Source organism: Coregonus clupeaformis, chromosome 31 (assembly GCF_020615455.1).
Source record: "Coregonus clupeaformis isolate EN_2021a chromosome 31, ASM2061545v1, whole genome shotgun sequence".
NCBI classification, from domain to species: Eukaryota; Metazoa; Chordata; class Actinopteri; order Salmoniformes; family Salmonidae; genus Coregonus; species Coregonus clupeaformis.
The window spans coordinates 10081105-10102901 of NC_059222.1; the positions used below are offsets into that span (position 1 = coordinate 10081105).

Here is a 21797-nt window from a genome sequence, read left to right on the forward strand (position 1 = left end):
ATTTCTATGACTTTACTATTAGTGACTTTTATAGGATGTTAAAATGAAATGGGGGGATAAACTGAGTTGGTTTAAAATGTCACAGAACATTTTGATAGGGTATAGCACCAGGTAAGGTTAGGTTAAGGTTCAGCAACCAAACACAACACAGACAATACAATCCACCAGCACTACCATCACCACAACAGTTCAACTATAGGGGGGTGGGGCAACATTGGACCCAGTCTCACCTCAACGCCCTCCAATGCAGGCTGTGCCGGAACGGAATGGGAGAGAATGGAAAGAGTCAGCAAAGCAGTGTGTGTGTGTGTGTGTGTGTGTGTGGGGGGAGCATGAAGGATGGCATGGAGTGGAATGACTGACTGTGAGCAAATATTCAGACTGTGGCAAAGATCTGAGAGATCTCAAACATTTTTAGAATAAACATGGGGGGAAAAAAACAGGAAAATTGGTTAAACAAACTGGTATAATTGTGCTTCCTTCCTTATCCCTCCATTCAGTATCTACCTCTCTGTCCCTCCTCATCCCCCTCACTCTCCTCGTCATCCCTCTTTCCCCTCATCCCTCCCTACGTCCTCTTCCTCCTCATCCCTGTCGCCTCTCTCCCTGTTCTCCTGTGTGGTTGACCTGGTGGCCCGGCCTCATTGTCAGTGGCAGCCTTCAAAGAGAAGAGCAGTGGCAGGCGAACAGAGGGCCAATTTACATCTCATTACCAGCGGTAACGCAGAGAGAGGAAGAGAAAAGAAAAGCAGGAAATAATGGATGCTATTTCTGCAGAGGGTGAGGGGGCTGACGGTGGACGGTGCATCTCTCCCCCCCGCGTCACCTCTTCTTCCCCTTTACAAGGTTATCTGTCAGAGATAACGAGCGGAGAGATGCTGGCTGAGCTGCTGGCTCTGCTCTCTGGTTGGCGCCTAATTAATCATTGATTGTAATATGGCCACTCACTTCTCATCTACAGCAGGCCTCACTGAGGAGCTGTCAGGGTGTGTGTTAAGGCCTCTTCCTATGTGTTCATACTCACACTGCCATCGCTGCGCTGGCCTCCCTTGTGGGTTATCACCACCACCTCCATCCACTTCCTCAGGTGTTGCTGAGAGAGAGAAAGAGATTAATCAGATATATAGTAATTCATTTATTCAAACAGTGACTACTACCATGACGAGTTAATAGAGACTTCAAAAAAATGTTTAGCCCAAACTCAGCAGCCTTCCTTCTTTACCATCATCTGGTCACAGAACTTGTCGTTGAAGGAGTTGGGGAAGAGGCGTGTGACCGAGGTGAGGCGGTTGACCACGTTGAGGGTCAGACTGCGGTAGTCCCCCAGCATCATCAATAGAGGGCGCATGTGAGTATGGATCTGGTCCACCTCGATGGTGGCCCCTTCCAGGAACTGGGAGACAGAACAAAGATAAAACATTTCTTTAAGCATAATAATTTTTCAATTCAAGACATTTTCAGCACGAATCATGGTTTATTTTCACCGACGTATATTATCTCTCAACCCAAGAGCCCTGTAAAACAGCTCTGGATGATCCAGTGCATGAGAGAAAGGCCACAACAATAAGGCCAGGGCCAGTCACACACACGCACAGGGATGATGCATGGCAGCCACATTAATTCTCCTCTCTTTGCTCAGAACAAACACTCCATCCTGTATCGACCGCTCCCTGGCAACACTCGTTAGTGTTAGGCCAGGGAAGACAGGATGAGAGGAGACGAGAATGAGAGCAGGAGAGAAGAGAATGGAGGGAGAAATTATGGATGGATGGATGGATGAAGGTGTTGATAGGTAGATTGAGGGTAGGAAGGCTGGATGTCAGTGTTGCATTGAGGAAGAGGCAAATGTAGAAGACGTACAAGATCATTGATGAGATGGAGGGAAAGAGAAAAGGTGTGCAATGAGGGGATCAAAGAAGAGAAATAGGAAAGGGATGAATAAATGAGGTGAGAGGATAAAAGACAAGAGAAGAAAGGGAGAAAGAAGAGAAGGGAAAGGAAAGGGCGATACCTAGTCAGTTGTACAACTGAATGCATTCAACCCAAATGTGTCCTCTGCATTTAACACAACTCCTCTGAATCAGAGAGGTACGGGGGGCTGCCTTAATCGACGTCGGCCCGGGAGCAGTTGTTGGGGTTAAGTGCCTTGCTCAAGGGCAGAACGGCAGTTTTCCCCACCTTGCCGGCTTAGGGATTTGAACCAGCGACCTTTCAGTTACTGGCCCAACACTCTTAACCGCTAGGCTACCTGGGAGGTGTGTAATTTACTAACCTTCCTCATACAGGCCTCTCCTGCCTCCTGCAGTTCAGAGTTGGTGGAGTTGAGGGCTTTGAACAGGGCAGCAATGATCTTCTCTCTGGACTGGGGCAGGTAGTTACACGCTGCCAGGGCATCTATGCAGACAGACAGGGAACAACAATGGTCAATTTACTGATTTATTTCTGATTGATAAAAGACAAAATGTTGGATTAACACATTTGTTTTGAGATGTTGTTGTAGAATAGTAGATTAAGAACAAAGTTGATTGTGATGTAGGTGTTTGTTCTACATGTTGAATGGCTGAATTATTTGTAGTCCTTCAGTGAAGTAAGGACTACGACTCCTATCATGTACTCACTGAGGGCAGCGATGCGCAGGGGCACCAGAGAGGGCAGGCTCTTATAGCAGGGCAGTTTCATCAGAGCAGCGTCCTCAGCCTCACACAGGTTCAACAGCTGGAGAAAGAGGAATGGAATCAATACGGATCAATGGAGGATCAAAATACAGAGTCAACTCAATACATTGTGAACTCTATAGGGCAAAAAAAATTCACCAGTTTGTGACAATTATGGACTAGACCACTTTTAAGGTATGAAAACAAAACCTATGAAAAACGTTTTACTTTGTGATAAACTATTCCTTGACATCTCACCTCTGTGTAGAAGACCTTGTGCTCCATGACATTGAGGTCCATGGTGAAGAGGCGTGGCTGCAGGGTGGTGCAGAATGTATTGCCCTCCATCAGGCCGATTTGGGCGTTGGCCGGCTGGTGGCGCAGCAGGTGTTTCTTAGGGGGGATCATGTCCTGTAACACCTGTGGGTGGGAGGGGTTATAACTGGTTACAGTCGGGGGGGTTACACACAAGGTTAGTGTGTGTAGTGTATTTTAAATTGCATCTGTGATTCCATTCTCATATGGCCAGTTGGTAATGATCACTAAGATTTTCTTTCTAATATCTGTAGAATGTGTAGCGCAATGACCAGATCTACCACTGCCTAGCAGTCACCAAGTATGCTATGAAAAATCCTGCATTACCCGTTCAATTTCTATGTGCCACAAAACTCTGGTACAGCGTCTCAGACCCACCTCTTTGTGTGGCTCCATGATGATGGTGACACTCTTCCCGGTGACCTGGGCTAGCACCTGCAGGGAGTGCATGGCCTGCTTCCTGACTGTGGAGTTGGGGGAGGTGACCTCTCTCACCAGATCATGGGTGACCATGTGGAAGGACTTGTCCTGAGCAGCCAACAGCTCCTCAGTCTTCTCCTCGTCCTTCAGAGGGGTGGCACAACGCACCAGGAGCTGCTCCAGAGTGGTCTTAGCCATGGCTACTGCACCATTAGACACCTAGAGGTGAAACTTTACATATTCAACTATTGTTTTTACCCCCCCGCCTTAAAAATCTAAAGAAAAGTCTTTAGGGGGCAGGGGCCATCTTGCAATAGCAAATAACATTTGATTTGATTATTTTAACCCTGTATAGTTAAAGTCTGTGTGTCAACACAAGTCAGACTAGTGTCTGCAACAGTTAGTTACCACAAATAACCGTACCTCTCCAGTGAGGTCCATCATGACGAAGAGCAGAGCCTTGAGGAAGGTGAGTTGGTTCTGCAAGACCCAGATGAGAGGTAGTCTCTCCATCAGGAACTTAATGGACACAACCCCGCCCAGCTTGGCGTACCAGGCCTGCTCATAGCAGCACGCACACAGACGCTCCACGATGTAGGAGAACAGAGGCAGCTGGCACGCCTGGGGATGGAGACAAGAAGGGAAGAAGGGAGAGGGGGGAGATGAGGGGGAATAGAAAGATTAGCAGAATGAGCTAATAGCAAGCACTTCTTTTCACAGACAAAATTGAAAACACTTACAATCAATACTTCACATCCTATTCAAAACATATTCATTTTATAAATCAACACCAACACGCATTAAAAAGTGATGCAATCCAACTGGTAAACCCCCAAGCCCGCTCTCTCGCTCACCCTCTCCTTGGACCCCAGGATGATGGAGGCTACGTCGAAGATAACAGCCAGAGCCACCTCTCCTATTTTACACAGCTCCTTTTCCTCGTAGGCCATGCAGATGGCGATAGCGTCGATCAGAACCAGCGGATCCATGCCCTTAGAACCATTCTCCTCACTGTGGAACATTGCTGTGTTGGGCTGGCTGCCTAACTGGTAGCACTGCAGCAAGAATGGACCTGGGGGGGGGGACAAAAACACAACAACCATGAGGAGCATAGAAAAGGAGGAGAATAGAAAAAGGTGTGAGAATGAGATACCAAAGGAGAGAGACAAAGAGCTGGAGAGCATCCAGCCAAATGAGAGAAAAGAAGAGAAAGGTGGAGAGACGGTCAAGTCCGAAGTCCAAGTGGGACAAAAACACAGGGCGATAGCAGAGAGCGAAAGATGCATTCTCTCACCACACTGCTGAGCGACAGCCACCATGGTGTAGTGTCTGATGAGGCTGGCCACGAAGGGCAGAGCGCTGGGGCGGAGGTCCTTAATGACAGCAGACATGAATGCCCCGGTCAGTGCCTGTTCAAATGTCCTGCGGGCCGGCGTGTCCTGGGCCTTGTAGCGGTGGGAGATGATCACACTAGGGATCCACTTCTCTGTGAAACTGGACACACACAAACCGCAAACCACACACTAAATTAACATGCCGCCATAGGACATTCAATAGACAAAAGCAAACGACAAAACACTCAAATATGAACATTTTCATCAGTGTTTCCCCTAGGATTTTTTTCAGCAGCGGAGGGCAGAGTTAGTGGCAGCCACGATTTAGCAACAGCGGTGCGCAGCTGCTAAATGCATATATGGGAAACACTGCATCATATGTCATTAAAACTGTAATTCATCATTTACACGGCCTGTCACAGCATGTTTTTATTCTGTGGTAAATGTCTCTGGGTGAATAATCTGTTGTCTCTGCCAGTGCCTAATAACCCTGAGGACCGACAGACAGTCTTTGTGCCTGACTGGTTGGTATCTGCCCCCCCGACTCGCTCCCAAGGCTGTGTTATTTAGCCCTGCTGAAGGGGACAGTTTGGTTTGATTGAGAGGCCGTTTTCTCCATGCTTGAGCTTGTGTTTTATAATGCCAGATGCCATGGCTACCCCTGATGGATTGCTCCAATTCATTACCGCCTTTTAAAATACTTTTGCTTTAGGAGAGGGAGAGGCCGAGAGGGGAGAAGAGGAGGAGGGAGGGATTGAGTGGCGGGGGGCAGTTAGACGGACTGCCAGATCAATTTCCGTTCATTTACAGCCCCTGCCACTCCGATGGAGCTCCATTCTCACTTCTTGGCATTTGGTGATATTAAGAAAAGCTCTGATGCTTTTCACTGAAAGGACCTTTTCACGGTGACCAACCGGCAAGACCGAGAGAATGGAGGGAGCAAGAGAGAGAGAGAACGGACGTCATGAATCAAGACATCTGACAGAGGTGGGGGGGGGACTGTGTGTGTGTGTGTGTGTGTGTGTGTGTGTAGGGAGGAGTGTAAACAGAGAGGGGAAAGTCAATTAGCCCCTGGTCGGGGATCAATGATAGTAATGCGACCCACTCTCCCCTCCATCTCTCTTCCCTCCCCATCTCTCTGCCTAAGCATCTATCAGTAATCAGCAGCTGTAACACTTCAGACAGCGCTGATGAGACAGCTTAACACGTGATGGAAGATATTATGAGAGGGGAGGGGGAAAGTGGAAGGGAGGGATGGAGAGAGGGGGATATATGGAGATGAATTAAGGCAGAGGGAAAGACCTGAAGTCATATGGGGTTAAGTAGTGTGTGTGTGTGTGTATAGTCTTACTTGGGGTGAGCCAGTAGCTGGTACAGGGCGTGTTTGTTGTCGTCCAGGCTGGTCATGGCGACCAGGAAACACTTGATGACCTCCCAGGCCTGCCGTCTGTAGTACGGCTCTGTGTTGGCGCTCTTCAGACAATCCAGAGCTGTCTCTATAGCCTGCAGGGGAAACACACAGAGTCAGAGAGAGACATTTACCTTCCAACATCCATACAGACAAGACTTCAAAACAAGATCCTACAGTAAATAATTTAATTGACCATGGTGGATTCATTATAAGATGAAAGAGCTGGTTCTTGTCGACTTAAAGGTCACATGGCACGCAGTAAAAACAAATGTAAATGTTCAACACTAGTGCTGAGCGATTAGTGCTTTTTGAGGTCGGTTCAGTTTCGGTTTGATTATTTTTTTAAAAATCCAGTTTTCGATTGTTTGTTTTTTTACATTAAATGCACTGTGGGCTGAATGCTGTAAAACAGATTAAACAATTAATAAAAGTCCCATGATGGTAGTGACTGCCCATTACTGCTTATCACTTATTAACCATCATTTATTCACATTACTTAGGGTCTATTTTAATATAATATTTCAGTTGTTGTGTATATTTAATGACATTATTATTTCATTCCAAGTCATAATCTCATCTCCATAGAGCTGCTGCCTCTGCTGTCTTGACAAAAATCACTATTTTAATAGTTATTCAAAGTAAATAAGGCATACCTTTGTGACTGCTGAATAACAACCACTTAGATCATGTCTTTTCAGATTGAGCATTCTTCTGTCTGTTCTCTCAGTGTCTGCCTGACACTAACATTACAGGCGTAAAAGAAAGACCGGCACGCATCGGATTATGGTCATTGTAGTTAATACCCAGGTTTTCTGCACTAAACTACGTAGCATTTTGTCCTGTTGAAAACTTCAACTCCCTAGTACATCGCACAGTTCAGGCTGATCTGATTTATCTCTAGAGAAACTACGCAATGTGCGCACTGAGTTTACAGAAAAACCCAGAAGGAAATGGAATTCAAATAATTGAACAGATGTTCATCAATTAGTTGTTTAAAAACCGAAATATAACTAACATTTCAGTTAATCACTCAGCACTACACTTTAAATGGATTATATTAAGTTGTTAACTTGGTTCAAAGGGTCGTTTTTAATGTGAAAAATAATCAGTGTAGAGCAATAAATACCCCAGGCCTCGAGACTAACGTTTCCCCTGGTGGCACTAACTATATAATCTGCGTCAATAGAATCCATTTCAGTCATCTTATAAAGTGATATAAAATCATTCACAATGCCTTATTAAGAAGGGTAATCTACTACTGAGATGTTAGATGTAACAATTGTATTTATTGAATACCATGTCAAAGCAGGAATGAATGATTCAAAATATTTTGATATGCAACCTAATCCAGTCATTGTTTTTGGTATATCCAGAGATTATTTTTGTTATATTTTACTGTCAAAATAGGGCTCAAGACTTCAGATTTTTTTGCCTTAATCTTTATGTGCACTAATACAGTATTATATACTGTATAGGCCTAATTAAATAGGTGATAATTCACCCAGAGGAAGGGGAAACTCAAAACACATGATCTACAGTAGTGGTCAAAAGTTTTGAGAATGACACAAATACTGATTTACACAAAGTCTGCTGCCTCAGTTTTGATTATGGCAATTTGCATATACTCCAGAATGTCATGAAGAGTGATCAGATGAATTGCAAAGTCCCTCTTTGCCATCCCAAAAAAAACATTTCCACTGCATTTCAGCCCTGCCACAAAAGGACCAGCTGCCATCATGTCAGTGATTCTCTCGTTTACAAAGGTGAGAGTGTTGACGAGGACAAGGCTGGAGATCACTGTCATGCTGATTTGAGTTAGAATAACAGACTGGAAGCTTTAAAAGGAGGGTGGTGCTTGAAATCATTGTTCTTCCTCTGTTAACCATGGTTACCTGCAAGGAAACACGTGCCGTCATCATTGCTTTGCACAAAAAGGGCTTCACAGGGAAGGATATTGCTGCTAGTAAGATTGCACCTAAATCAACCATTTATCAGATCATCAAGAACTTCAAGGAGAGAGGTTCAATTGTTGTGAAGAAGGCTTCAGGGTGCCCAAGAAAGTCCAGCAAGCGCCAGGACCGTCTCCTAAAGTTGATTCAGCTGCGGGATCGGTGCACCACCAGTGCAGCGCTTGCTCAGAAATGGCAGCAGGCAGGTGTGAGTGCATCTGCACGCACAGTGAGGCGAAGGCGTTTGGAGGATGGCCTGGTGTCAAGAAGGGCAGCGAGGAAGCCACTTCTCTCCAGGAAAAACATCAGGGACAGACTGATATTCTGCAAAAGGTACAGGGATTGGACTGCTGAGGACTGGGGTAAAGTCATTTTCTCTGATGAATCCCCTTTACGATTGTTTGGGGCATCCGGAAAAAACCTTGTCCGGAGAAGACAAGGTGAGCACTACCATCAGTCCTGTGTCATGCCAACAGTAAAGCATCCAGAGACCATTCATGTGTGGGGTTGCTTCTCAGCCAAGGGAGTGGGCTCACTCAAAATGTTGCCTAAGAACACAGCCATGAATAAAGAATGGTACCAACACATCCTCCGAGAACAACTTCTCCCAACCATCCAAGAACAGTTTGGTGACGACCCATGCCTTTTCCAGCATGATGGAGCACCTTGCCATAACTAAGTGGCTCGGGGAACAAAACATCGACATCTTGGGTCCATGGCCAGGAAACTCCCCAGACCTTAATCCCATTGAGAACTTGTGGTCGATCCTCAAGAGGCGGGTGGACAAACAAAAACCCACAAATTCTGACCAACTCCAAGCATTGACTATGCAAGAATGGGCTGCCATCAGTCAGGATGTGGCCCAGAAGTTAATTGACAGCATGCCAGGGCGGATTGCAGAGGTCTTGAAAAAGAAGGGTCAACACTGCAAATATTGACTCTTTGCATAAACTTAATGTAATTGTCAATAAAAGCCTTTGACACTTATGGAATGCTTGTAATTATACTTCAGTATACCATAGTAACATCTGACAAAAATATCTCATAACACTGAAGCAGAGAACTTTGTGAAGACCAATACTTGTGACAATCTCAAAACTTTTGACCACGACTGTAGATCACTAACTCTAAATATAACACCTACTTCTAGTAGGCACGTATTAATCGAACAGTAAATGTAATGTCCTAAAATAAACTTTGCAATGAGCCCTAGTGCACTTGCGATGGCCGATACGCAATTTCCCATGCACTCCGCATTTCAAAGCCATATCAGATAACTTGATTGTAAAATAGTGTGCTTTGAGCCAAGGTTATTATAATAAACACAAACTAAATAAAGAAAAAAAACACTTTAGTAAACTGAAATAAAAGACTGAACAAACCCATTTGAAAACATAAAACCTATACTGAAACTATTAACTTTGGCTCCAAACTAACTAAAATAAAAAATTGAATGGTGTTTTCAAGCTTTTCTAATGGGGTTTTCAAGCGTCTGAATCTGGCGGGTCACATTGAGATTACCTTTAAATTATCAAGTCAAATTCAGCGAGCTAACATTGCCACGAGCAGCACCGCATATATTTGGTGCATTTAAAAATGGTAAGGCTAAAGCAACCAACCTTAGACGAAAGTCGAGGATCGAGGTCAGGGGAGGTGCATCTGCGACAGCCGAAAGTAGGACGCTAATGTGGTTTTCCAACAGCAAGGCTCAGATCAACATGGCAGTGTTGATTTTGTTTATAAAAGGTTTTCTTTATAATGTCGAAATAAATGTATTCAACTCCCATATCACACACACAAACTTAAATCATAACATTTGTGTGTACATTGTACAATCAATTAGTGAGAGATATATTTATTTGCATATATTCACTGTACACATAAATGAGTCACGTCTGGGAGAATTTTAGCATTTTATCTAACACTAACTCGCACAGACAAGTAAAAGGGTCACAAAATGCAACAAAATGGTCGCAGTCTGGAGCCCTGTACCCTGTGTAGAATAACTACCCTGCTGCACTCAGGCAGTGTGTTTAACTCATGACTGAAACCGGCGCTTTGCATAACCTGTCATGGAGAGAGAACCTCTAAACACGGTGCGGGGCCCGGGCTGAGCAGAGGCCAGTTCAACTGCCAGATTATGAGCTGACAAGCCAATGCGGCTGGACACTTAAAGAGGCAGAAGATAAACTAATTAACGCCACTCAGAGAGAGGAGAGAGAAAGAAAGAGCGAGAGGGCTGGTCTGTCTGGTGGAAAAGGAAGGAGAAGAGGAGGAGAGTGCATAATTGAATTCTACTAGCTTAGCCCTGTCAGCACATTAGGGCTACACTGCTACTGGCTGACATGCACTCATCCCATCTCAACAAAGTACATAGATATAAAGATAAAGACATTAGAAAGCGTTTTGAATAAAGAGAGACTCAGAGGCTTTAAATAGACTGAGTGTCTCACTTCAAAAGGAGGAGGAAGGGGAGGGGGCCAGCAGAGACAAAGAGGGCAGGGGAGAGGGTGGGAAAAGAGAGAGCAGGAAAAGAAGGGGATAGAGGGAGAAATGAGGGAGAATAGAGAGTATTAAGTAATGGTTTTTTTGAAGGCACTAACTCCACCATGGCTCTTTGGGAGTTTATTTGGATAAACGCCGAAAATAAGGTTTGTGGTAAACAGGCTTAGGAGACGTACACATTTTTTTATTTATATGAGATAATCTTCATCAGCCAACGTCACTGTGAATTTGAGCATATATGTAATCAAAACAAGCACATAGGCATAATTCATAAAAGGTAATGTTAACTGACTGATATCTCATAGAACAAAACGTATAAGATCTCCTAAGCCTGTGTTAACATCAGACCTTATTTTTGCCGTTTATCCCAAAACCCCATTAATTTCCCCCATAGGTATGGCTGAACGAACCAGAGATAGAGGATTACCATCCAAACAAATGTCAGGATAAGACACATGATGCAAATACCATTAAGCTACGTACTTCCAGAGAGAGAGCACGAGAGAGAGAACGCCATCTGTGGCATCCATCTTTGGAGCGTCAACTCAATTACAGAAATGACAGTGTGCATGTGTGTGTTTTCACTATTAGCAGACAGAGATAAAGAGTCATTAGAAAGTAAATAGTGCGGTCGTCATCCAGTGTTCTGTAGATTGATTATTCAGGCCTGGAGCAGAGATGAGGAGCTCGTAAGGCCCAATGAGGTCTTTAATTACATGGGGAAGACCGTCTTCTTTCACAGAGAGAAGCTCAACTCTGACAAGGGTTCATTACCCCTCAGAGGAACGATCACCCTTATTCTCGCTACTTCCACTGTTCTCTAGCTACTGTCTCTGCTTTGTAATCACATTGAAATAGAAAAGTAGAAAAGGGGTGGATAAGTGGAATTAATTTAGAGTGGTTTTGAAGTGGTCTCTTGTCTAGATTTTAAAATGTTCCTCACTAGAGTTTTGCTTTGAGAACATACTACAATACCCTGCTACTGTGACTTAATGCCCATCACAGTACAATCGAATGCCTTAACCACCATTTTGATCCAAAATGGCTACCACACCAATCCCCCATTCACACCCGTAATGGCCGACTAGTGACATACCTTCTCCATGGGCAGCTGTATAGAAGCCTTGCAGTCAGTGAACTCTGCCTTGATGCTGGGTCCCTGGACCTCAGTCACCACGTACTGCAGTCTCTGGGATTCCTTCAGCATCTTCCTGTTGCTGCCGCCAAACTTCCCCAGCACTCTGTACGCCACGTGGCTGATGGTCTCCGCTGGGTTACGCAGCGTCCGCCACAATGCCTGGAGAAGGGGGAATGAGGGGTCAAAGGTTAGTAAGTGAGAGCAGAGACTTGGATGTGTGTCTAAATTGAATGTGGGGGTTGGGATGGGGGTGGGATTGTGTGTGTATGATGTGTGTGCACGCTTCTGTTGTGTTTGCTTGCATTTGTGCCTGCATCTGTGCAGGCGTCCTCACCTGCATAAGCTCTGCTCTGACGGGCTGTATATGATCGTAGAGGAAGTCTGGCTGCAGGTTGTCCACACAGAGCTCCAGGGTGCGGAGGCCCTGGCTGACAAGCGTCTGGGAGCCATTCAGGGCAGAGACCAGCGGGTCCATCAGCATGGGCAGGTAGGGCAGCAGGGAGCTCAGCCTCACAGGCACGGTCAGACACAGCTCCACAAACAGATCCTTCATGTGCTGCTTGTGGAGACCACTCTGGAGCATGTTGAGGCCTGGTGGAGGTAGAAGGGAAGGAGAGTGAAGGGGAAAGTGAGGAGAGAGGACTGAAGACGTGCTGTAAAGCAAATTCCTGGTTGGCATCCACCATGTTTTTTTTTTACCCATCTATCCTGTGTCTTCAGATCAGTGCATATGAAGGGACATGCTACAAACCTTAAAAAGCTACAAAACAATATTTCCTTTTTGTGTGTGGCGCAACCTACCCTGCAGCAGGTTGGGTAGGAGGGGCAGGAACTCCTGGTAGAGCAGGTCATGGCTGCCTCCACCAATGGAACGGAAGAGAGCCCTGAGAAGCAGGAAGTAGTTGTATGGTTCCTTAGCAGACTGGGCGAGTTCCATGGAGCTGTTCACTATCTTGTGGAGGTGAGGCTGGGGGATAGAAGAGACATGATTTTGGTGTTTGACATCAATACATTTGGTTTTGAAAGTATGGTGAACATCACAATTTAGCCTTCAGACAAGACTAATGTTGGTTCCTCCGCATTTAAATTCAGTCAGGATAGTTATCTCAAAAACCATTGTCAATTTGGGACAGGGTTTACAAGACGAAGAGGCATCGAAACTATGCAACACGGTTTATGAAAATAAACATCACCCTAACCTTGAGCATCTGTTCGTTCTCAGCAGCAAACAGTGAGACAGATCCGAAGACCAGTTTGAATAGCTTGAGGTAAAGGTTGGACAGCTCTACGTTGGAGCCCATCTCAGGTAGTCTCTCCAGAAGGTATTCCACTAGGATGGTGGCAAACAGGACTGACGTAGACAGGTTGGCAAGGAACGAGTTAGCCACAATCTGGAGAAAGGAGATGGGGAGGGTTTACCCATTAGTCCACAAACAAAACCAAGCCTTTAAAAAAATATATATTCTTAATTAAAAGTTATCTTTAGTCTAGGACTAGGCTTAATATGGGTCCAGGCAACCTGCCCGAAATGTTACGTTAAACCCAGATCTGAAATTGCTCTTAGGGCCCTGGACAAAAGTAATGCACTACATAGCGAACAAGGTGCCATTTTGGACGCAGCCACAGAGAGTGTGGTTACCTGCAGGGCGTAGTTCTTGGAGATCCTCTCCACCATGTAGGGGACGGTGGTCTGGAAGATCTCCTTGAAAGTGAGGGGGTTCATCATGGTGAAGACCCCAGCAAAGTGCTCCAGCACCTCCTTCTCCTCCTTCATACGCACCGTCTGACAGTTGGCCACCCTGATGTACGTCTGCTGGTTGTTGGCAATCTGTACCTAGCCAGGAGAGGGGGATGGGGAGCTGTTATACTATGTTATTACGGTAAACCTGATCAATCTGTACCCTGTACCTAGCCGCGAGAGGGGGATGGGGTGCTGTTATATTATGGTTATTACGGTAACCCTGCTTAATCTGCATCTAGCCGAGGACGGATGGGGCGCTGATATTCACATGTATATACACTGTATGGCTCTTGTTACACCCTGGACTTGATAGTGGTACAACCCGGAGTTTCTACATTGGGTATACACATGTACAATATATATTGGTATGACCCAGAGTTTTCTATTTGGTTATATCCTGACCAATCTGTAGCTAGCTAAGAGGGCAGTGGAGCTCTCTTATACACAGTGTAATGTATACATGTATAATGTATGGCTAATGACTATATAATCATTTCTCCATAAGACAAAGCCCTACTGGTACACTGGCAGTCATACCTGGTATATGTCCAAGGCCTGCATGGCGTATTTCACCAGCTTAATGTAGATCTGAGTCTCCTTGGGCTGAAGCTGCTTGTTAGGAATGAACTGGGCCTCTGCAACACACACAACAGGAGTCATAAGCAATCCGTGAGGTTAGTTTATCCTGAGTTATCTTTTCATTAAAATGAAGTAGACGTGTGGATGTAAACCAATGGAAAAAACAGGGTGAATCTTGACAGCGTAACTCAAAAGTGTCAATTTCTCCTCTGTGTAACATAAGGGCCATTTTTCTGGCTCCTCTCACCTCCAGGAGCCTTGCAGGAGGTGATTCCCCAGGTGATGGTCTTCACCCCACAGACCAGCGTCTTCACCAGGCTGCGACAGTCCGACACCTGGAATGTCTGCTTGTCCTCCTTCTCCCCCAGCCGGTCGAAGGAGGTGGCGGGGGCGGGAGGGGCGGGGGTGACGGGGTTGGGGGGCGCAAGGGGAGGCAGGGCAGGGAGGACAGGCGTGGCTGGGAGGGCAGGAGTTGTGGGGACCCCAGGTAGCACCCCTTGAGGTTCGACCACACCAATCTCTGACTGGGGCTTGCACTTCTTGAAGATGGTGGCGAGCTGGTAGCGAGCGATGGTGTGGAACTTCAGCACAAACACCTTGAAGAAGAATTAGAGAGATTGAAGATTTATTGAAGTCAATGTCTTGATAATCATAAAAGGAACTAATCTTCTTACATGGGGAACCTAGAGGTAGTATAGAGGCGCAGGGTCGATTTGTGATTGGGCACAACATTGCCCTTTTCTTATAATTCAGCCTGTCCTTTCCCATCTCGCTTGACTTACTTCCAGCATTCTCATCAGTATGTCCCGTCCGTTGCCGTTCTCCTGTTCACTCTTGGAGCGGATGCAGTCGACCAGGTTAAGCAGCAGTTTGCAGGACATGGTCTGAATACTGCTGGGGAGAGACTCGTCGTCTATGTTCTTGGCAAACAGTTGCACGGCCAGAGACAGGTCTGTGAGAGGCAGGTTCTGACGCACGTGGTGCACCAGGTCTGCCAGCGTGCTGTAGGCCAGGGGTCTGGGGGAGAGAGGGGATGGGAGAGGTTAGGGAGTTGCAAAAGTTTACCACTATCAAACGGAAGGTTACATTTCCATTACATTGTCTGGAGGGGATAAAGGGTTAACAGTTAGATCACTAACAACCATGTAGGCCAGTGGTCTGGTGACAGAAGAGAGGATAGAAGAGTTCACAACTATCAAATGGAAGGTTTTTACATTTTACGTAACATCTCAGTCATTTAGCAGACACTAAAGGCTTTTATCCAGAGTGACTTATAAAATCAGTGCATTGAGGGTACCTGAGCTTTTAAGAGCATTTGAAGACACCCATTTCCTTTAATATACTCCACCATCAAGAGAGATGTGCCAGGTCTGATAGCTACGGCTTGTTTCACATGACGACTAATGAAAGATGAAGGCTGGTGTTTTGATGAGAGGGGCAGGTTGGCAGCACAGGGAGGAGGATGACGAGAGGAGGAAGGTCTTACCTCAGAGTCTCCCGGGCCGTGTAGCCAGACCCGATCAGTATGGACTCGTCAAAAAGTTTGTCCATGCAAGGGATGAACTCTGCAACACAGAATGAAAATAAAGTGTCAGAATTAGTCTGAGTGAGTTTGCATTCGTATGTGCATGCCTGTATGTGTCCATCAGTGTGTCAATGCGTACGGCTGCGCAGGTCTGTGGTGAGGATGTGTTTGGCAGCGATGAGCAGTTCCTTGCGTAGATGGGCCGTCTCAGAGGGACAGTTGGTCAGCAGCTGCAACATGCCCTTCACCATCTGCTGGGAGTACTTCCCTACCAGGTCCTGGTCAGAGGGAGACACACACACAATATTGAAATATAGTTTCGAAAATGTGATTTCATGAAAACTTAGTTGTTCTACATTTCATTAATGATCCTGTGTGCCAGGTAAATACAATACAAGACAGAAAACGAAATGAGAAATTGAAACACAGGCACATGGACAGAAAAGCACAACATGGGTATATGTACCTGGTAGATGCGGATGATGTAGGCCAGGAAGGACAGGGTCTTGATCTGAGCAGCGATAAAGTCAGCGTACAGCTCCTTGTTATACAGCTTGTGTTGCCTGAAAGTTCAATGTTAGGGTTTAGAATAACATATATACACACACACACACACAGCAAACTATTTCACTGTACATGTAATAATGATTTATGCTTTAATACCATTTATTGTGGTTGTTTAGAAAAAATAGCCATTTTGATTGTCTACAGGAGGGAATCAACACACAAACTCAAACGCACACACACAGACGTCTTACCTGGCCTGAGGAGAAACCTGCAGCATGATAGTGTTCATGATGAGGGGGACAAACTCAGACACCACGTTATGGATGTTCAGTTTGTACAGCTGGTACATGAGCACCACTATGATAGGCAGCTCAGCCAGCACCTTCAGGGACAGGGACCCCCGGGGGATGATGGTGTGCTGGAGAAACAAACAAACAGGAGAAGACAGTCAGGCAAGGGCAATGCCTTCCTATATTCAGGAACATTCAGATAGAATCATGTCTGTTCTGCACAGTATATTTCTATGATGAATCACATCAGCTCTCTGCCTTACATTCCTACCTGGGAAAACGAGCCCTGGTCTGAGATGCTTTGCCAGTGCTTCTACACCACCAAGTGGTAATAAGAGGAGTTACAGAGAGATTATGGAAGTATCTAGGACAGGTCTACTCACTGTGCGTGTTTCACTGTCCTCCCTCTCGGGGGCGGTCTTCACCAACACCGAGGTGATCATGCCCACCATCTCAGGAGAAGGCACTGTGTTCTCAGCTATCACCTGGGGGTTCTCAAAGTACCGAGCCTGAGAGAGGGAGAGAGAGCGGGGACAAGAACAGAGATACAGAGACAGGGAGAAAAGACAAGAGGGAAGAAGAGAGCAAAAGTGAGGAGTGAAAACATAATTCATACATCCTCAGAGACCCAAACATTTCCCAGCTCCCACACAGCTCAATAATCCACCTGCTGTTCTGTTGTCTTACCACTACTTTAGGCAGCTCCTTATAGATCTGCTTCACAAAGTCCAGAAAGTGATGAATCTGAATAAAGGATTACAGAAGACAGTTAATACCTTGATCAGAGGAGCACTGTTCAGCATCAAGACATGGGCTCCATTTCAATTCATCTTTGCTTGATTCCTCACATCCTTTTTCCTTGCTTTATTCTCAAAACACATTGGAAAAGGTCTGATCCAATACGGTTAAGAAGACAAGGAGATGCGAGGAATCATGGAAAGAGGAATTGAGATAGAGCCATGGCAAGACGCTGGAGGCAGGTCTTCTGTTCATCATCAACAAAGTGAGATTGGAGAATAGTAAGGTCTTAGTTCTCACCTCTTGAGAGATCTGTGGACGGAACTGCTTGTGCAGTTCAATGATGATCCGCAGGCATATCAGCACGTTCTCCTCGCTCTCAATCTGAAAACAAACAACGAGCAATGCAACGCAAACACTCAGTCAATCCGTTCTGGTTAGGGACAGAATTACTTACTGGACTAAATACACTGAGTGTACAAAACATTAAGAACACCTTCCATGACATAGACTGACCAGGTGAATCCAGGTGAAAGCTATGATCTCTTATTGATGTCACTTGTTAAATCCACTTCAATCAATGTAGATGAACGGGAGGAGACGGGTTATTTAAGTTCCTCTGAACGGGGTATGGTAGTAGGTGCCAGGCGCACCAGTTTGAGTGTGTCAAGAACTGAAACGTTGCTGGGTTTTTCACGCTCAACAGTTCCCCGTATGTGTCAAGAATGGTCCACCACCCAAAGGACATCCAGCTAACTTGACACAACCGTGGGAAGCATTGGCGTCAACATGGGCCAGCATCCCTGTGGAATGCTTTTGACACCTTGTAGAGTCCATGCCCCGACGAATTGAGGTTGTTCTGAGGGCAAAAGGGGGTGCAACTCAATATTAGGAAGGTGTTCCTAATGTTTTGTACACTCAGGGCATGTGTGTGGTGGACAATACCTTTCTGATAGTTTCAGAAATCTAGTGGTTCCTATGGCACATTTCACCACCACACAGTTCCCATCTCTCAGCAAACAGGCGTTCTCAGATCTTATCAGTTTTACTTTCAGCGCCCAGATTGTTTTAAGGTACATTTATCAGACACACTCGCACTCACTCAGTCACTCACCATCACAAATACACTGTACCTTATTCTGGACTAAAGCATATCGCTCTCATCACATCGCCTCTGCTGAAAAGATGATATGCAACGTAAATCATGTCAATCATAGACGTGGGTGACAGCTTACCTCCAGGAAGCGAAACATGACAGACAGAATGTTCTTGGTGTGAGGTCTCAGGTGTTCATTAGTAGGGATCCGGTGGATGATCTCCAGCACCAGCTTCCTCAGTTGCTGTTTTAGAGTAATACAAGGTGAATCTGATTCTTGTGCATTCAATGCCTGCATGTTTAAATTGTATCTGTCCCTAAGCAAATTAAATAATTTCAATATTTTATGTCCTCTTACCTGTGTGGGCTTCTCCTGCAGGAACTGCACCTCTCCGTCCTGGAGGAAGGTAAGGAAGCGAGGGATGATGTGTTCCAGGAAGGTGGAGTACTGTGGTGATGATGTCACATTCTGAAAAAGAATAAGACGTCAACACTAACATAAGACCAGTTTTCATTATGGAGAGGATATACGTGAACAGTGTTGGAACGTGCAGCTGTAGTAGAAACACAGACATAATGGGTATACCCATTCTTGTTATTCTATTTCTATGGTATAAACTCACCTCAAAGTTCTCGCTGACCTCCTGCATCATCTTCAACTTTGTTTCATCAGCTGAGTGTTGGAGGATACAGTAAAAATATTAAACAGTTCATATGACACATTGAGTCACCATATCCTTCTCATCTCTTAGCAGACAGGGACACTCAGATCTTATCAGTTTTACTTTCAGCGCCCAGATTGTTTTAAGGTACATTTATCAGACACACTCGCACTCACTCAGTCACTCACCATCACAAATACACTGTACCTAATTCTGGACTAAAGCATATCGCTCTCATCACATTGCCCCTGCTGTAGAGATTATACCTAAACCACACCTTCCATAGATTACTGAATAACTATGCCCACAACTCATCCAATAGCGGCACAGTATACATCAAATCAAGCAAAAATTATGTTTCTGGGCACAGGAGAATTCTCAGGCTCATGCTGACTCTCAGACTACGGCACACTAAATTATCAGTTTCTCATTCACTTACGGGTGTTGTTGTCCGTGAGTGCTGCCACGAACTGCAGGTACTTCTTCATGAGTGTGGTCTGGTCCACCACCGTTGGGCTGGGGGTCGGCACGAAGGCCATGGTTCCCGCCGGGAGAGACAGGGTTACGATGGGGTAGAGCAGACACGAGTCTGCGCCTATCTCACAGAGAATGAATGTGCGCTGCGTGTGAGAATATGGAAGAAATCAGTAACGATACGACATTTGATTTGCAGTAACTAACATACAAAACAAGTCTGAATTGAACGTGTCAAGAATTATCTGTCAGGCAAACTCTCTACTGTATGACAGCAAGGAACCGCGCAGTCTTTGTAAACTCATAAAATTACAAATGTATTCTCCTTATGCCCATTACCAGTACTATGGTCAGTGAGCAAACGCGTACGATTTAATTGAATTTACCCAAATGTATATGATTCCACCACAGCGATCTAGCATTCAATTAGCTAGCATAACATACTAGCATCATGCCTCTGGTTCAAGTCAGACGCACAAAGATGACATAATCAATAGCATGCTAGCTAGCATGCAAGTGGTAGAATGAAATACAAAATAAATAGATCAACAGTAAGATATGGCTATATCTAACGCGGATAATCCTCACATAATTACTGCTATAAACTACACACATTAAATACAACTTAGAAAGCGACCATATTAGATGGTTTATTCAAAGACAAACTCTGTGGTTTAGTAACCAGGCTAGCTAGCTTCCCAAAGAGAAAGAAACCGCTCGCGCTAACCCCTTGCATCCCCGTCTAGCTAGTATGCGGACAAAATAAATATATTTTTAACTTTTTATGAACGCATTCGCTAGTTAACGACTTCATCATCCCAAAATGAGCAAGCAAAGCAAAATATACAGTATATTTCAAGGAAAGTAATTGGGGAAAAAAGCATCCCATTTAAACTAACCAACTAGCACAGACAGGAAATGGTACCTCTGTGACTTCCGGTCGTCGAGAACCAGCCTGATATATATACACTTTTGCACTATACTAGGATAATAATTATATTCATGCATTCCTTTGAAACATATTTTTTATATATACATAAATAATATCGTAATGTGATGTCTATTTAGGTTTCTACAACGATCCTCATCAATGTAGTACTTGGCGGAATGATATTCAGGAACGGCTTGGATGTTGTAAGACCATCGTTTTCGATGGTCTTTTTCTGTTCTACGGATTGTTACTAGGCAAACAATTACGCGGTAAACTGCGCAGCGCATGCAGTGGAGCACGCCAATGTATGGTGAAGTGCAGGGGGGTCTGCCCACTTGGGTCTGTTGCTGGCTGTATCTTGAGGTTGCATTGAATTATAAAATATAAATATAGACAATGTATGCATGTGTCTTTTCTTTTTTAAGAATGTAGCTATGTCTTTCATTTTTAAGCCAGAATTGGCCATTAAAGCCCCTATAAATATCAACTTACAAGAAGTCTGTTTGTGATTATAGGCCTATGTTGAATAATGTCCCCTGTAGTAATATATCCAATATAGCAAACACAGTTCAGTCCTCCAGTCCTTGCTTAGATGTTAAAACAAATCCTTTGCCACAAGATGGGAATAGACAATCTCTGTTTGAGAAAATATTTAGGGCCTACAGTACAGTAATGTGATCCTCCGTAGCTCAGTTGGTAGAGCATCGCACTTGCAATGCCAGGATAGTGGGTTCGCTTCATGGGGCCAACCATATCTAAAAATGTATGCACTCATGACTGTAAGTCACTTAGGATAAATTGGTCTGCTAAATGGCATATATTATTTATTATATATTAGAAATCAGTGGAGGCTGGTGGGAGGAGCTATAGGAGGACAGGCTCATTGTAATAGCTGGAATGGTATAAATGGAACGGTATCAAATACATCAAACGTATGGAAACCACGTTTGACTCCGTTCCAATATACCATTCTAGCTATTACAATGAGCTCGTCCTCCTATTGGTCCTACCACCAGCCTCCGCTGTTAGAAATGATAGTCCAATTTCTACATTTTACATTTTACATTTTAGTCATTTAGCAGACGCTCTTATCCAGAGCGACTTACAGTGAATTATGTTAATCATGTGATTTGGAAATGTGAGGTTATTGGCCGGTTTGAATTAATTGTTTGTGTGCTGTGATTGGTTGCATGTTTGACAGAGAATGCAACTCCACCTGGTAGAAATGGTGGTTAATTTTCCAGCTGAGGGAAAGCCATAGGGAGATTCTCATGGGAAAAGAGTACATCCTCTCCTCAATTTAATAGTTAGTAGGTGAACAGAGGAGTCTGCTCACCTCCTCGATTACCTACTTCAGCAGAGGATACACAAGAGTATCCTTTCGGCTTCTAGTGCAGAAGTGTTTTAAAATCCGCCATGTCCCCTTGAATCAGCTGTTTTCTCGAAGGAGAAAAGCATGCACATATTTATAAAACTATACGCTACTTGTCCTTTTATCTATAAAATGTCTTGAACAACTAGCAAATTT

The 21797-nt window shown here is 44.8% G+C and overlaps 1 protein-coding gene across 4 annotated transcripts in view; it reads right to left on the reverse strand.

Annotated features, from left to right (window-relative positions):
- Positions 1 to 20278, reverse strand: part of LOC121547516 (transformation/transcription domain-associated protein) — an 89736-nt gene extending 69458 nt beyond the window's left edge. For 2 of the 4 annotated variants that reach the window (XM_041858839.2, XM_045209775.1), the window contains exons 1-31: positions 20238 to 20278; positions 19304 to 19484; positions 18826 to 18875; positions 18561 to 18671; positions 18342 to 18446; positions 17407 to 17490; positions 17056 to 17112; positions 16752 to 16877; positions 16330 to 16496; positions 16038 to 16134; positions 15711 to 15849; positions 15533 to 15611; positions 14829 to 15063; positions 14294 to 14642; positions 14005 to 14102; positions 13366 to 13560; positions 12926 to 13117; positions 12528 to 12693; positions 12061 to 12317; positions 11685 to 11885; positions 6075 to 6226; positions 4684 to 4883; positions 4244 to 4461; positions 3813 to 4010; positions 3348 to 3608; positions 2913 to 3074; positions 2619 to 2715; positions 2273 to 2394; positions 1223 to 1393; positions 1025 to 1093; positions 231 to 251 (exon numbers count right to left, since the gene is read on the reverse strand). In XM_041858839.2, the coding sequence (XP_041714773.2) occupies positions 231 to 251; positions 1025 to 1093; positions 1223 to 1393; positions 2273 to 2394; positions 2619 to 2715; positions 2913 to 3074; positions 3348 to 3608; positions 3813 to 4010; positions 4244 to 4461; positions 4684 to 4883; positions 6075 to 6226; positions 11685 to 11885; positions 12061 to 12317; positions 12528 to 12693; positions 12926 to 13117; positions 13366 to 13560; positions 14005 to 14102; positions 14294 to 14642; positions 14829 to 15063; positions 15533 to 15611; positions 15711 to 15849; positions 16038 to 16134; positions 16330 to 16496; positions 16752 to 16877; positions 17056 to 17112; positions 17407 to 17490; positions 18342 to 18446; positions 18561 to 18671; positions 18826 to 18875; positions 19304 to 19403 (4479 nt within the window). In that variant the 5' untranslated portion in view covers positions 19404 to 19484; positions 20238 to 20278. The remainder of the gene's footprint in view (positions 1 to 230; positions 252 to 1024; positions 1094 to 1222; positions 1394 to 2272; positions 2395 to 2618; positions 2716 to 2912; positions 3075 to 3347; positions 3609 to 3812; positions 4011 to 4243; positions 4462 to 4683; positions 4884 to 6074; positions 6227 to 11684; positions 11886 to 12060; positions 12318 to 12527; positions 12694 to 12925; positions 13118 to 13365; positions 13561 to 14004; positions 14103 to 14293; positions 14643 to 14828; positions 15064 to 15532; positions 15612 to 15710; positions 15850 to 16037; positions 16135 to 16329; positions 16497 to 16751; positions 16878 to 17055; positions 17113 to 17406; positions 17491 to 18341; positions 18447 to 18560; positions 18672 to 18825; positions 18876 to 19303; positions 19485 to 20237) is intronic. The other 2 variants (XM_045209777.1, XM_045209776.1) reach the window with 1 other exon arrangement.
- Between the last annotated feature and the right edge of the window lie 1519 nt (positions 20279 to 21797).